The sequence below is a fragment of the Podarcis tiliguerta genome, assembly GCF_965153285.1.
Source record: "Podarcis tiliguerta genome assembly, chromosome: 2".
In the NCBI taxonomy this organism is placed as follows: domain Eukaryota; kingdom Metazoa; phylum Chordata; class Lepidosauria; order Squamata; family Lacertidae; genus Podarcis; species Podarcis tiliguerta.
The window spans coordinates 58,420,022-58,435,820 of NC_139535.1; the positions used below are offsets into that span (position 1 = coordinate 58,420,022).

A 15,799-nucleotide genomic window follows, 5' to 3' on the forward strand; every position below is an offset into this window, starting at 1 on the left:
CCCACCCAGAAATCTACATCTCCACTGTGGAAGGATGTGTGGATCCAGAATTGGCTCTACAGTCACTTACAGACTCACTGTTAAGACCGTGTTCATCAAAGACAATCTTACTCGGCTACGAGTGATCACCAAAGAAGACATTCTCAACCATCTTGGTCTTTAAAAATGAATCATAATTGCCTGAAGTTGTGCCTTTAACTATTATCTGTCCTTAAAATTTGGCCACTCCTCCATAACTATCTTTCCCATTTTATAGATCCCATTCATTTGTCAATGCCGAAACCAACAGGACGACTCCCACTAATGCAACAGGGCTCCCCCCGCCGCAGCCCCTGTGCTTCCTCCAAATCCACTCTGGAATGTCAGGAAAACTTCCAGAAAAGCATGAGGAGGAGAGGGGAGGTGGTGGGAGGACCCATGTAATAGAGCAGTGGTTCTCAACCTGTGGGTCCCCAGATGTTGTTGGACTACAACTCCCATCATCCCTGAGCTCTGGCTTTGCTAGCTAGGGGTGATGGGAGTTGTAGTTCAACATCATCTGGCAACCCACAGGTTAAGAAAGGCTGTAATAAAGGAACATTCCCTGGAACTTGTGTCTTGGCAGCATAAAGTTTGACAAGTGGAGTGTTGCAGGATTCTGTCCAGGGCCCATCGTTGTTCAATGTATTTACAAATTACTTGGATGAAGGAATTGAGGGCTATGCATCCAATCTGCAAGGGGACACAGAGGGTGCTGTGGTGTAAACCACTGAGCTTTGGGCTTGCCGACCGGAAGGTCGGTGTTTGAATCCCCGAGACGGGGTGAGCTCCCGTTGCTCGGTCCCTGCTCCTGCCAGCAGTTCAAAAGCACGTTGAAGTGCAAGTAGATAAATATGTACCGCTCCGGCGGGAAGGTAAACAGTGTTTCCATGCGCTGCTCTGTTTTTGCCAGAAGCGGCTTAGTCATGCTGGCCACATGACCCGGAAAAACTGTCTGCTGAACAGACAAACACCGGCTCCCTCAGCCTGTAAAGCGAGATGAGTGCCGCAACCCCAGAGTCGTTCACGACTGGACTTTACTGTCAGGGGTCTCTTTACCTTTACACCCAATCTGCAAATGACACCAAACTGGGAGGGGTAGCTAATGTTGGTGAAGATGGAATCGGGATTCAAGATGACCTTAACAGATTGGAGAACTGGGCCTAAACTAACAAAATGAATTTCTATAGGGACAATGGAATTCCACAAATGCTGGAAAGTGTGCAGAGGAGAGTGGCCAGGATGGTCAAGGGTCTGGAAACCAAGTCTTATGAGGAACAGTTGAGGGAGTTGGGTATGTTTAACCTGGAAAATAGGAGACGAAGAGGAGATATGAAAGCCAACTTCTGACATCTAAAGGGCTGTCACATGGAAGACGGAACAAGCTTGTTTTGTCCTGCTCTGGACCGGAACCAATGACTTCAAGTTACAAGAAAAGAGATTCTGACTAAACATCAGATAGAAATTTCTGACAGTAAGAGCTGTTTGTCCAGATGGTGGTGGACTCTTCTTCCTTGGAGGATTTTAAGCAGAGGTTGGATGGCCAGCTGTCTTAGATGCTTTAGTTGAGATTCAGGCAAAGCAGGGGGTTGGACTAGATGACTCTCAGGGTTCCTTCCAACTCTACAATTCTATGAATTGTGGAGGGTGCAAGGCACATGGAGGGAAGGTTCAATTGCACAGTCCCCTATATATTTATTTGAAGGTATTAGCATCCTGCTTTTGCTTCTTAGTAGCAGGAAATCACAATCCAATAACCATAGAAAATAGGATTAAGTACCAGTAGCTTTATCTAGTATTATGCATTGCATATTATTATGCATTGTATTTATACATCTTTTTTATTGTATTGATATTATGTTATGTATTTACATTACATGTGTTGTTTACATTACTATGCTGTATACTCCCTGTTTCATTTTGAGAAAGGGTGGCATATAAATTTCTTAAATATATACACTGCACCACATTCTCAAGTTCTAAATAATACTCAGAATCTAAAGACATGTTATACAAGGAGCTTTCCTGGTCATTTTTGATACAAACCTGCAAAGACAAGTTTATAATTCATTCTAAAAAGTTGCTTGCCCCTTTAGCGATTGGATCCTTTGCTCTAAATAAGACAAATTACACTGCAGTCATGTGCTTATATCTGAGCACATGCATCTCTCTTCTCTCTCTCTCCCTCCCTCCTAGCAATGGTCTCCCAAAAGATGCCATGACGTTTGGGAGCAGTGATTGTGGCATGTCAGCTGCAGTCATCTTAAAAGGCTAAATAAAGCATTTAACCACAGTTTAATTTCTGAAGAAGCTCATGCTAATTTAAATTACTTTACATTTAATTAAAATGCTTTTGTATAGTGATAATAATGTAACTGTGGTAATTAGTATCAAGTGGCATCTAGAGGGCATATTTAAAAACTAATCTGGAGAATAAATAGAGCTAATTAGTAGCTAGAATAATGCTTTATGATTATCCTTTGTTTATAACTGCTATAATGTTCAATGTGTTATTAAATGAAATTGGTAATTAATGTATATCAAAGCTATTTTTCAATGCTTTTATTAAAGCATCTCTTAGATACAACATTTTTTTTTTTTAGGCAAACTGCATTTGTTTCATTTCCATGGAAATAAAAAGGATAAACAGATGACGGCATAATCTACAAAACAATTTATTAATGTAAGCTGCAGCACCCAAATTTGCAGCGGCCATTCAAAAAACTGTGTTCTATTATATAAGCAAGTTTAGAAATAATACACACATCTGCTCCGAAATTCTGAAGTAGATTCTGAACTGTTCATCAGCCCTACATTGCAGCAAAATTCACTGTTTTTCATAAAATTCAGCTGTGGAGTAGCTGTTGGGCGACTGATGATAGTTGCAGGAAACATTGATGCCACACCAATGCTTTCTGCATGGAAACACATGGTGCATATAGTAAAATAAGTATACACATACTTTTCAATATCACGGGTCATGCATACCATCAGTAAAGGATTCTTGCATCCCCCCTCCCCCGTCTTGCTTTGGACCAATGACAGAATCCCGAGACAAGAGATTTATTGTTTGGGAAAACATGTTGAACACAACGGCTGAACTTCCAAGTCTATCTGGGAATCAATGGGAACTTGAAATAGAAAAAAAATTCTCACCCTTACTTATAAATTAAAATTCTGTTTCTCCTGCTACTTAGGGGTTGCCAAGAGAAAAGGAAAGTGATATATAACACCTGGACTCTCAGAGACATTTAATAGTGGTGCTAGAGAAAGGTAAGTGAGAGACTATGGCGAGCTGCAACACAGACCAAAGGTCTCCTGTTTTGTTTTTTCATGACCATGATCTGCATTTGGTTCCCAGTACAGAGAAACATAATACTGGTGCATATGGTCATTCAAGGTGTGGAGAAAGTGGGTAGAGATTAGTTTTTCTCCCTCTCTCTTAACACTAGAACTTGGGGTCATCTGTTAAAGCTGAATATTGGAAGATTCAGGATAGAGAAAAGGAAGGAGAGTGAGCTACTGCAAGGTATAGTGATGGTCGCCAACTTGGGTGGGCTGTATGAGGGAATCAGACAAGTCAGAGAGGAGAAGGTTATGGATGGCTAGTAGCAATGGTGGCTATGTACTACCTCCAATATCAGAGGAGCTATGTCTCTGAATACTAGTGGATGGGAAATACAAGTGGGAAGGGTGCTATTGCACTCATGTCCTGCTTGTGGGCTTCCCATAGGAATCTGCTTTGCACCACGAGACTAGAATGGCCTTTGGTCTGATCCAGCAGTTTTAGTGTTTGATGTTGCATTACTATTTTTTGTTGGGAGCTGCCCAGAGTGGCTGGAGCAACCCAATCAGATGGGCAGCAGATTATTATTAACAACAACAACAACAAAAATATATTCAGTTTTATCAAGCAAACAATTTTGTTTGAAACCACGTCTCTCCACTTTCTACCCTGATTGGCACAAGTAGCTGGGCAGTAGCTTTGCCACTCTGTCCAGCCCCACCACTGCCAGATGGGAGTTAGGATTACTCCCTAAATGTATTTTTAAAAATATATGTGCTAATTTATTTTTATTTTTAAAAAAGAACCAATTGCCTTGGTTTATTAGTTTTTGTTTAAAAATGCACAACAGTGCTACTGCTTGGACTAGAAAAAGTTGGCAAGCATTTTCAGATCCTGGCGGCTGCAATCCAACCTACGTATGGGTGCATTTGAACACATATGGGTGAAAAGACACATAAAGCATCATTAAAATGTATGGGTACCTTCCCATTAAAGGGACACAGGTGGTGCTGTGGGTTAAACCACTAAGCCTAAGGCTTGCCAATCAGAAGGTCGGCAGTTTGAATCCCCACAACGGGGTGAGCTCCTGTTGCTCAGTCCCTGCTCCTGCCAACCTAGTAGTTCAAAAGCACATCAAAGTGCAAGTAGATAAATAGGTACCGCTGCGGCGGGAAGGTAAATGGTGTTTCTGTGAGCTGCTCTGGTTCGCCAGAAGCAGCTTAGTCATGCTGGTCACATGACCCGGAAGCTGTACGCCAGCTCCCTTGGCCAGTAAAGCGAGATAGCGCTGCAACCCCAGAGTCGTCCGCGACTGGACCTAACAGTCAGGGGTCCCTTTACCTTTTACCTTCCCATTAACATTACTGAAATGTGGATTATACCCTAAATGCTTCTCTTAACTACATTCTTCTGTGAAAACATGGAATTTGTTTGTTGTTGTTTTGCTCAGCACAGATGGTAGCTTGAAATGCAAAATATTCCTTACTGCATTCTGTTTTTAAAGTTCTAATTTTTAGATCTTCTAAACAGTGTGTTGTTTTTCCCTCCTCCCCAACGTCTTGCTGCTAGTCCTGGAAAAGTCTTTAAGAATTCAAAGGAAAAAGAGCCAGCCTTATTACTTTTGTCACTTTAAGGCTCCAGCACTGCTTCAGAGAACAAACTTTCAGATCAAGCTTTGAACAGAGTACAAAGGAAAGGAAGTAATTATCATTAACAAGATTAAAAGCGGACCACGTGTCCAATAACTGCTGCTCTAACCTCTCCAAGAGGACTTTCATGCCAGATTGCAGTCTTATACTGCTCTTGGTATAACAAGGATGGGTAAGGCCAGAAAAGAACAAGTCAATATTGCTTACATAGCAAAGAGAAGTGTCAGAAGACGGACATCAGCAGCGCCAGGACTTTGCCAAAAGCAATTAGTAGAGTCCACCACCCACAATAACTAGCTGGATTGCCAACACACCCAAGAAGACTCAAGATAAGAAAGATGGGTAACAGGTTATATTTTATTAAATATAGCTATTATAGAATCTGACGATAAGAATAAGTCAACAAAATTAACCAATGCCAATGAGATCTGGGCAGTGTGGTGGATAGACGGGAGGATTTCAACTCTCCCATCTCCTGAGCCAGCTGCCAGCTGCACACATTGTGATCACATAGCAAGGCCCTCACTGCATGCTTCTTGGGTATAGGAACCCGACATACGTGCCGTGGCCCCGTTGCCCAGTGTTCACCCTGATGTGTCCGACAACCCCAAACACTCTGGTGCAGATATTAGTCAGATATTTTCCAAAATCCACTCACCCACCCAAATGCCAATTAGACAAATTCTAACAAAGCACCACTCCAGTCATGTGGACAACACCTAACAGTGTGATGTAGGTGAAAAAGCTGTGATATGGGCCAATTAGTGTCAACCCCCCCAATTCCTACTCAATGAAGGCAACTAGCAGAACTCCCAGTGCAAAAGGGGTGGGAGAGTGGGTGTCTCAGTAAGAGGAGTGGAGCTGGCTTAAATAGCCCCACGTTACCCCTGCAGGGGAGTCCATCTCTCTTCTTCTTGCAGGGGAAGAGAATGTTGCAAATGCATCCCACTCCCACCCCCATATGGGGAAAGAATGGAATTATGCTCCAAACAAGACAAAATCCATGAATTATAGCATATCCCCATGTTAAGAGATACAATCAGCAGGGTGTGGAAGAGAAACCAGACAGTCTATAAAAGTTTCTTCTCAAGGTTATTAAAAGCTCTCTACATAAAGTACAACTCTGATAACTTTGTCTTTCTCCCCCTCCTTTGATATCTCTGCTTAGGATAGATAAAATATTGAGAGACGTTCTGCTGCAAACATAAATAAAATGGCACTAGAACTGTGGAAATGCCCCCTTCTTTTTATGTTTCAGAGACCAAAGGGAGGCATAAAATGACACTGTTGTGTTTTGAAAACATCGCTGTCTCCACCAGAACAATTTAACTAAACAAAAGACAAATATATGTGATCTGCATAGACTGCAAGGAACCTGCAACTTGTGGATTACTGTAATCCTGAAGCTACAAAATACACATTTGTCTAAGGGAGTTTGAAATATACACCACCACCACCAAACACTCAGGAAAAGGTACTGAAAATAACCATCCACTCCTTTACAACTAATTTTATGCTATGAGTGAGAACCAACTGATGGAATGTTAAACAAGAACAGATCACACCAACGTATTTGCACCAGCAGCTCAGGATTTAAAGCAGCAAGGGAAAAGGTTTAGAAGACATGAAGCTTGCTAGTTTACTGCTCTTCCACACACTCTCCCCAAGGGCTCATTTTATGAGAGTCATTTACCCACTTTTAACAGGCTTAAAACTCAGCATATACAAATGCCATCAATTGAAAAGCAAGGGAGAAGACTGTAGCTTCAGGTTTACAAAGGAACATAAGAAGAGCCTGCTGGATCAGGCCAATGGCCCATCCTGTTCCCACAGTGGCCAAACACAGTTGCCTGTGGGAAACCAGCAAGCAAGATTCGAGCCCAAGAGCACTTTCCCCTCCAGTGGTTTCTAGCAACTGGTATTCAGAAGCATGGCTGCCTCCAACTGTGAAGGCAGAACACAGCCTTTACGGCTAGTAGCCATTGCCAGCTCTCTCCTCCATGAATGGAGTGCAAAATGTTTTAGTGGGAAATATACATTTAAATGGTTTAAAAACTTCAGCTATGCCTTTACATATTGATTTAAAAAATGCACAAACTAATCTCATTTCACAAATGCCAGCAAAGAACATTGGCAAATGGACAATGTAGGAAAGATAATCTTTCCATGTAAGCTAGGCATGATTTTCCATTTTGACTCATCACCAAAAGGGCTTATTTCAATATGAGAGCTCTCTGGTAACACGACAAGCCCAAAGTCATAGAATCATAGAGTTGGAAGGGACCCTGAGGACCATCTAGGGAAACCTCCTGCAATGCAGGAATATGCAGCTGTCCCACACAGAGAGGGATTGAACCTGCAACCCTGGCATCATCAGCACCACAATCTAATCAACTGAGCTATCCAGGCTTCCCAGGTCATATGGGAAGAGACAATGGCTACACTGCCCTTTCTGAGAACTGGAGAACTTCTGATAGGAGAATGATCTGTCAGCTCTTACACTGCGACCTCAGACTTCTGTTGTTGCAGAGAAGCAAGGGAAGCAGCAACACTGCAATACCCCCTGTTGCCACAATAAAGGTAATGTTGGAAGGCAAGCTAATTTTTAGGGCAGCTGCACAATTCTTGAGGGAAAGTAACGCAGTGAAAACAGAATGCTAGTGCCCTTTTTTTGGGTGCAAACAGTTTAAAAGTGTATTTAACCACTTAATCCATATGTATTCCTTACTCCCATAAGGATAAGCAGCAGATTTTATTCTTTTAGGTCTTCATATTCCAAAGTCCTCTGCTGCCATATCTAAAAATGCAACAAATAATGATGCTGAAATGTGGTGTTGCCTCTCCAGTCCTCTGGGAATTTGATCAGGTTTTGAAGGGCATAAGCTAATAACACTGAAAAATCCCATGAACAATGAAAAGCACTTGACCAGTTCTCCCTGAAGCTAACAGCAGGTTTTCCACAAGTACCATGAATGACAAGATTTTCAAAAGAACATATACATATGTATATAGTGATGAAATATTTGTTGAATATTGTTTACCTAAAACTTTAAGTCTCTCTGCTCCAACCACCACTTCATTGTCATCTGCAGAAAACAACAATTTCCCCGAGGTGGTTAGCACTTGAAATTTTTGGCTGTATGCTTCCACTGCTTTGGGACCTAAAGAGAAGAAAGAAAGCTTAGTGATCTCTTTGATCTGATATTATGCTGAAAATGATACATTAACATATCCTGGATTATGAATCTGACAATTAAATAGAAAAGCATGAAGGTGGTTATGCTAATGGTTGTGCATATATCATGTTGCTAGAAAGACTAATAAGTGTTTCTTCTCACTTCAGCATTTATTTTAAAATATATAAAACATTTAAGCAAATGTAAGACCTACTCATTGAAAAAGAAGCATTATTTTCTTGCGACTTAATGAATTCTGATTTATAGGAACTAACTCATATTGAACTGGCCATTCTGATAAAGAAAGATATTCTAGACTAAAGGTTCAAAATTTTCCACCATCAGAACAAATTATGCCATTGAATTGTATTACATAAATGAAGCACAGCATATTTACATATATATTAGAATTTATGACTTTTTTTGCTTGCTTTTTTTTGCAATGTATTGGATAGGAAGGATGGGAAAGAGTTTTCCATTGAAAGGGTTAGCTGAACAAGGATGGCATGATGTGGTAAGAAATTTGTAGCTATGGTACAGAGTATGATTCCTATTAATAATATCTGGTTGGAATATCTGGTAGGACGGCAAACAGCAGGTGGAGCCAGGGGTAGAGTTAAGAAGAGTTAACTTTCTCCCATTTTTACTACTACATTACTCCTACCTCTGCAGTCTGACATGCAGAAATTAAACAAGTCCAAGCTATTCATGGCATGGAAAGAATGTCCAGTCTGAGCTTCTTCATGTGCACTTTAGAGGCAAATCCTGCTGCAGTCCACAGGTTTTACCCCTGAGAGCATAGGAATGCAGCATTCAACAGCTTAATTTTTGTATTATCAGGTTGCTGCTAAACTCACAGGAGCAGAACCCATTAAAAACAGGGAAGAGGACCAAGGTGGCAATCCTGCTGTTGCCATGTAGGGACAAGTAGGGATACCACCTTTATTTATTATGTATTTTTACTTCAGTTCCTAGTCTCAAGGACAAGATACTTAAATAAAATGGTACTAGACTTAGTAAATTGATTAATGATTATGCGTGTGATGTAGACAGAGAGAATGTGGGCTCTGGCTTGTAGGCTGAGCAGTCCAAAGAGAAATTTCCTCTGAGAGACCATCTGAGCTGGGGGTGGGGACGACTAATAAATATGTAAGTTGGAGGCGGGACAGGAGAGAGAATGTTTTGGAATCTTCTATATAAGATTCTGGACAGAGAATTATGAGGCTTGATCACAGAAGTGTTGCTGCCATGGCCTGCATATAATGAAGAAAGAAGGAAAGGATTTTGTGGCTTGTTAGGAGCGCTGCAACAGAAATCTTATTAGCCTTCCATACAAACACTTATTTTCCATACAAACATTTAAACAGGAACCCAATCTCTAAACAGTTCTAATATATCCTTCCATGAATCATTTCTATGAGTTAATATACCCATACTATACTTCTCCACCTCCTCCTAATATTTTCTAACATTGTCTGAAGTTGACCATTCTCACACCATACATACATGAACATTTCATTGCTATTGATATATATATATATATATATATATATATATATATATATATATCACACACACACACACACACACACACACACACACACACAGGTGTATAGCAGACTCTCATAAGCAGAAAAAGACAGGATGAAGAGGGTACTCTCTGCCAAAGATGCCTGCCCAGTTGAAAGAGTAATTTAGTAAATCAATACAGCTTGCTCAAGCAAAACAGATAGATGGCTAAAGCCAAACTACAAAAAATCTACAAACCAATATAAGAGAGAGAAACATTATTTCCTGACCCGGAATATATAAATCAATTATTAGACAATGAGCCCAAACCCAATGTTTGCTCTTGAGTTCAGGACTTGTGGTTTGTCTGGAGGAGACAAACCATGAACTTGGGTTCAGATGGCATGCTAGGTCAAACCAAGCTCTCAGCAACAGGAGGCACAGGGAAGAAGTCCGGAGGCTGCAAGCTCTGCAGCTTAACGCTACATGTGAACAAGTTTACTGACTGGAGAGTTCTAGATCGTGTGATGTTCTGGCAATGTTGCTAAAATAGTATGCATATATACTAGGCTTCCTCAACCTTGGACCTCCAGCTGTTTCTGGCCTACACCTCCCATGATCCCTAGCTAGCAGGACCAGTGGTCAGGGACGATGGGAATTGTAGTCTCAAAACATCTGGAGGGCCGAGGTTGAGGAAGTCTGATATATACACACATACACCCACAAAGATTGGACAGCATTTTGTTAAAACCTTCAAGACCAGCAGTAAAAATGCTATTAATAGACATGAAGTATAAAACCAGCTAGGGGTGTTTCAGTTGTTAAGACACTGTGTAGTTGCTGTGATGCAAAATCTGTTCTAATACTCTCCATATGAAAGGCATGATGCTTGAAATGACCCTGTGAAAATGAATGTGTGTGAAAGGATCAGTGGAAGGAATGATACAATCCCATTTTTCTTGATATGTACCGTATTTTTCGTCCCATAGGACGCTCCGTCCCATAGGACGCACCTACTTTTTTGGGGGGGAAATAAAGGAAAAAATTTTTTCCTTTATTTCCCCCCCAAAACCAGGTTGGGGAACAGTGGGATGGCGGCGCTGTGCCTCCCCGCTGTCCCCGGAGCTTGTGGGGCTGGCCGATGTCTGCCCGGCGCCAGGGGCGCTCTGCTTCAGGGTGCCCCATGCACCGGGCGGCAGGCTGCGGACACCTGCGCGAAGCACGGGGAGTCCTCCGAAGGGCGCCCCGTGCTCCGCGCTGCAGGCTGCCGCCCGCAAGCCTTGCGCGCCTGGGGGAGTTCTCCCCCGGCACGCAAGGCTTGCTGACACTTGCGCGAAGCACGGGGCGTCCTCGGAAGGGCGCCCCGTGCTCCGCGCTGCAGGCTGCCGCCCGCAAGCCTTGCGCGCCTGGGGGAGTTCTCCCCCAGGCGCGCAAGGCTTGCTGACACTTGCGCGAAGCACGGGGCGTCCTCGGAAGGGCGCCCCGTGCTCTGCGCTGCAGGCTTGCGGATTCTCCCCCGGCGCGCAAGGCTTGCGGATAGCTTTCTGGAGCCTGGAGAGCAAGAGGTGTCGGTGCGCACCGACGCCTCTCGCTCTCCAGGCTTCCGCGAAAGCCTGCATTCGCCCCATAGGACGCACACACATTTCCCCTTCATTTTTGGAGGGGGAAAAGTGCGTCCTATAGGGCGAAAAATACGGTACCTCTTAGTTTTCCAAATTTTCTTTGGGATATTCCGTTAGTGGCTTCTCCACTTCAAATTTTAACAAATGTTAGCAACCCTCATGGCAATATTTGTGCAAATGTGTAGCTAAGCAGCACAAGCAGATGTCTCTTCCATGGCTTGGCCAGAAGCATCATCTTTGAAAACAACCACTTCAAAACAATCCACACAGATGCACATCTCACTGAGATAACAATTTCTGTAATTATCTGCAATAGCAGCAAAGTTGCACTGGGTCACTTGCAAAGTGCTAAAGAGCACAATCTGGGTGCAAAGCTCTCATAATCTAAAGCAAAGGTTAAGGGCAGGAAACAATTAAGAAATTCACAAGATATGTGGTACAGTATTATTATCAGCATTTATTTCTTGAAGCAAATGTCATGGGATTATGGCCTGTTTCTGACCAGCATCATTTCTCACAGGCAGCAAGAGATGACAACCAAAGGCCATTTTGGTTTTGGTTAAATGTAGCCTTTTAATTTGCATATTAAAAGGATTGCACATACAGTAGATGATATGCAGAGGATCCTCAGGGTTCAATAACCATTCCTATCATCCCCAATATCTAGCTGCTGGTCCCATATAAGGAGCTGCTCATAAGCCAATGGCACACCCCCCAAATTCGAAATTGTCCCTTTCTACATAGTGGCAAATGTTTTAATTGGGTACCCTTTGAGATATGCTAGCAGCCAATGTACACATTGTTCTAGAGATGTTGTCAGTCTGCCACACACTGGCCTCCAAAAGAAACTGGGTTCTTTCTAATACTGAGCAGTTTTCATTTGTCCAGTTTCCTGAGAGAACTCAATCACAGAAATTGAGTGCTGTTAAAAATGGTAAGGCAAAGGACCCCTGGACGGTTAAGTCCAGTCAAAGGCGACTGTGGGGTGCGGAGCTCATCTCACTTTCAGGCTGAGGGAGTCAGCATTTGTCCACAGACAGCTTTACAGGCCAGCATGACTAAACTGCTTCTGGTGCAATGGAACACCGTGATGGAAGCCAGAGCGCATGGAAATGGTGTTTACCTTCCCCCCACAGCAGTCCCTATTTATCTACTTGCACTGGCATGCTTTTGAACTACTAGGTTGGCAGGAGCTGGGACAGAGCAACAGGAGCTCACCCCGTCGCAGGGATTTGAACCGCCAACCTTCTGATCAGCAAGCCCAAGAGACTCAGTGCTTTAGACCACAGTCCCACCCTGACCTAGTGTTTCTCTTTATGTCACCTAAAATGGGAACTGTTACATTCTTATTTATTTATTTACTTACTATAAAACAGGCCCAGCTGTTTACTGATGAACAGACTAACACACAACAAAATAGGGAAACGAAAGGAAACACAAGGTTAAGCTCCAACCCAGGCAGAAGGACTGGCTGACATAGACAACAGCCAGGCCAGACACACCTGCTCAAGATTCTAGAAAAATGTGCATGCAAAGCATTCTATGTGCATAATATCCCACCCTCTTCCAAAGATCACTCTCCTGGCTTTCAAGCCTGGGAAATTTTAGTTTCTGTTTTAAAGAACTCAAATATATTTTGCTTCCACCTATATTCTACAAACAGGTTTATCTATGAAATTGAAACATCTCTAGTAGAATTTTGTTCTCTTATGCATCGCAAAGCTACTGGGCCTTTCAGATTTTTCAAACATTTATTGACACCCCCCCCCCCAAATATATATATCCTGCACTGCATCTTCATCTCCAACCCCCTGATCTGGACATTTTACCACTATGATTCTGAGAGTGGAACAAGAAGTAAAAGATTCACTGTTTTACTAAAAAATAAATAAAAAATAACCACAGTTCTAGTTTCCCATCCTCTGCTAGTAACACACTGCTGTGGAAATGTATGACATGAAGAAAGAGAGAGAAAGAAATGTGTGGTTATTTATAACTGCATAAGTTTTCGGTAAATGCAAGTGGCTAAAATACTTGCATTATCTTCGCTCTCTCTCTATATCTCAGACTTATTTACTTTTATAACAAGGAATGTAATTTGCATCTCCCAAATAATCATGTTACACCTGCCATTCTTGTTTCAGTATGACAGGGCAACAAAGTCTTAGAATAATTAGATTCTAAGGCAAGAGCTGCATCTCCTGGGACCATTTTCCCAGTCCAGTAGTTTCAAGCCTGGCAAGCTGCACAGTTATTCCACATAACACACAAACTGCACTATCTTTGCAATTGCACTGCAGCTAAATTCTATTATTCTGCAACAGAGTCACTCGAGTGCTCTGCATTTTCTGCCTGTACATGGCAAACGATCAACCAGCCCAACAAGCTCCCCTCCCGCTTCCCCTTTTTCTTCTTGAACGTGATAATCTGGGATTGAATTCTGGGGTGAATTTATTTCCTCTCCTCAAGGCAATTTTCACACATGCAACTAAAAATAATTGCCGGCTGAAACTGTTTATTTAATTATTTAGCACTCTCACTTGAGGCCAGGTGTTATATAAGCAAAGCAGGCAATCTAATTTCACACACAACAAAATGTTTATGGATTGCCGATGCCGTCTCATGGAACAGATTCTCTCCCTTGCCATGCTCCTTTCTTTGTGAGCAATCCCTCTTGCTGCAAAGGCACACATGCACTCAAAAGCAACATGTCTGCTGGGTTTTTTTATTTATTTTAGAAGCATCAGTTTTCCTGTTAAACATGAAGCATACCATTTCATGAACATAAATGGTACTTATCAGCACAAGCAATTTACTTTTAAAAAGGGGTTTCGGAAACCTTTAAAAGACAAGAATGTATCCCTGCTGTGAATATTAATCAGTTAAGTGTCAGTCGTCCTGGGTAAGTTTAAATTGTCCAGGGACATTCTTGTGCCTGTTACAAATCAAAGATCAAAATGACTATTCTCTTCCTGAACTTGTACTTGTACAAGTGACCTTTTGTGTCAGACTCTGCTTTAAAATGAAAATAATTTTCGGCTGCCTTATTAGAAATATACAGCCAGCTTCTTCTTCAGCTCAGTTCTAACATTCTTATATTTTTATATTTCTAGACAGGCAGGCTGGGTCATGGCTTGTACTGTACTAGATAAGTTAGTGATTATTATCCCATGGGCTAATGATCACAAAATACCCCATCACAGTGCCCTTTTTGTCTTCTTCTTCCCTTCCTCAGGCACCTTACCTGTTACAAGACGTGTAAGAACTTTACTCTCCTCATTGAGAATGTTCACTGTAACATTCCGAGCAGATTGGAAGTACAGAGGGTTGCCCTACAATAAGAGCACAAGAGAAAATGAATGAGACGGGCACATCGCTTCTCACTAGAAAACGTACTGTGCTCTCATGAAACCTGCAGGATATGAGTGCCCAAATCCATGTACCTATATTTGGTCAAATACTTTCATGGCTCCCCTAAACAAAATGCTTGCTTAAAGGATTACATAGGGTCATATAATTTTTTCATAGGACAAAATGTCACGTGGTCCCTGTAGTTAATTGTTCATTTTTAAAGGTCTGGCCCAGGGCAAAATAAACAGTGATTTGCCTCACACAGCGTTTAGTAGTGCCTAGAACCCTAAACGAATTAGGCCCCAAATATCTGAAAGACCACCTCCTTGCCTACAGGCCCTCTTGGGGCTTAGGAATGAAAGAGGAGGGCCTATTTGTAGTTCCACTGCTCTCAGAAGTTTTTTTGGGAGCTGACAGTCTCAGAAAGGGAATTCTCTGTAGCAGCCCCTGAACTGCCAACTCTCAACAGGACATAAGGCACCACCATATTACTGGGTTCTTAGAAATATCAGGTACGTCATTGCACAATATATAACATTAATGACTGTGAAGAAAAGCTTTGACACAGGGTTCCACTAAGTTTAAATAAAATATGTAAGGGTGGTGTTTCATACTCTTTGTTCACTTCCTTGAAAATGGATTCCAGAGTCAAACATGCATTTGAACATTCATACCAACTCTCATTCCAATAACTCAAACTTCCAAGTCATACATTGTGTTGTATTTTGAATATGCCTTCCCTTTCCACCTTCTTATTGTAGGTAGAGCTGCTATTCAAACTCAAAACACAGAATTATGCCTTAAACATGTATATGGAATTTCATACAAACAACCTGGCTCCTGCCCAGAATAATTCAAATTATTTTTGAATTCAAAGGACAAAACCATTATAAAAAAATGTGAACTCTTGATTATTCAAAGATATTTGGGTTCATCAAACCAACTTCATCTCATATGTTTCTGACACGTGGTTACTGCAGAGCAATCCATTTTTGATTAAGCTGGGCTTTATGACATGGCAGAGAGAGAAACGTCCTGATCTAGCAGCATACAACATATTTTCTGGATCAGATTTATGGGTGCAGATTGAGTGCTGCATCCAGTGGCTGGTGCTTCTGCGCTACCCATGAATCACCAAACTGATGGTCAGTGCTGTCATATATGAATATACAAAGCTGCCTTAGTCTT

General features: G+C 42.0%; 1 protein-coding gene across 1 annotated transcript in view; it reads right to left on the reverse strand.

The window, feature by feature from the left end:
- Positions 1 to 15,799, reverse strand: part of SGCD (sarcoglycan delta) — a 384,180-nt gene that overhangs the window by 70,930 nt on the left and 297,451 nt on the right. The window contains exons 6-7 of the mRNA XM_083423883.1: positions 14,505 to 14,592; positions 7,995 to 8,114 (exon numbers count right to left, since the gene is read on the reverse strand). Of these exons, the coding sequence (XP_083280009.1) occupies positions 7,995 to 8,114; positions 14,505 to 14,592 (208 nt within the window). The remainder of the gene's footprint in view (positions 1 to 7,994; positions 8,115 to 14,504; positions 14,593 to 15,799) is intronic.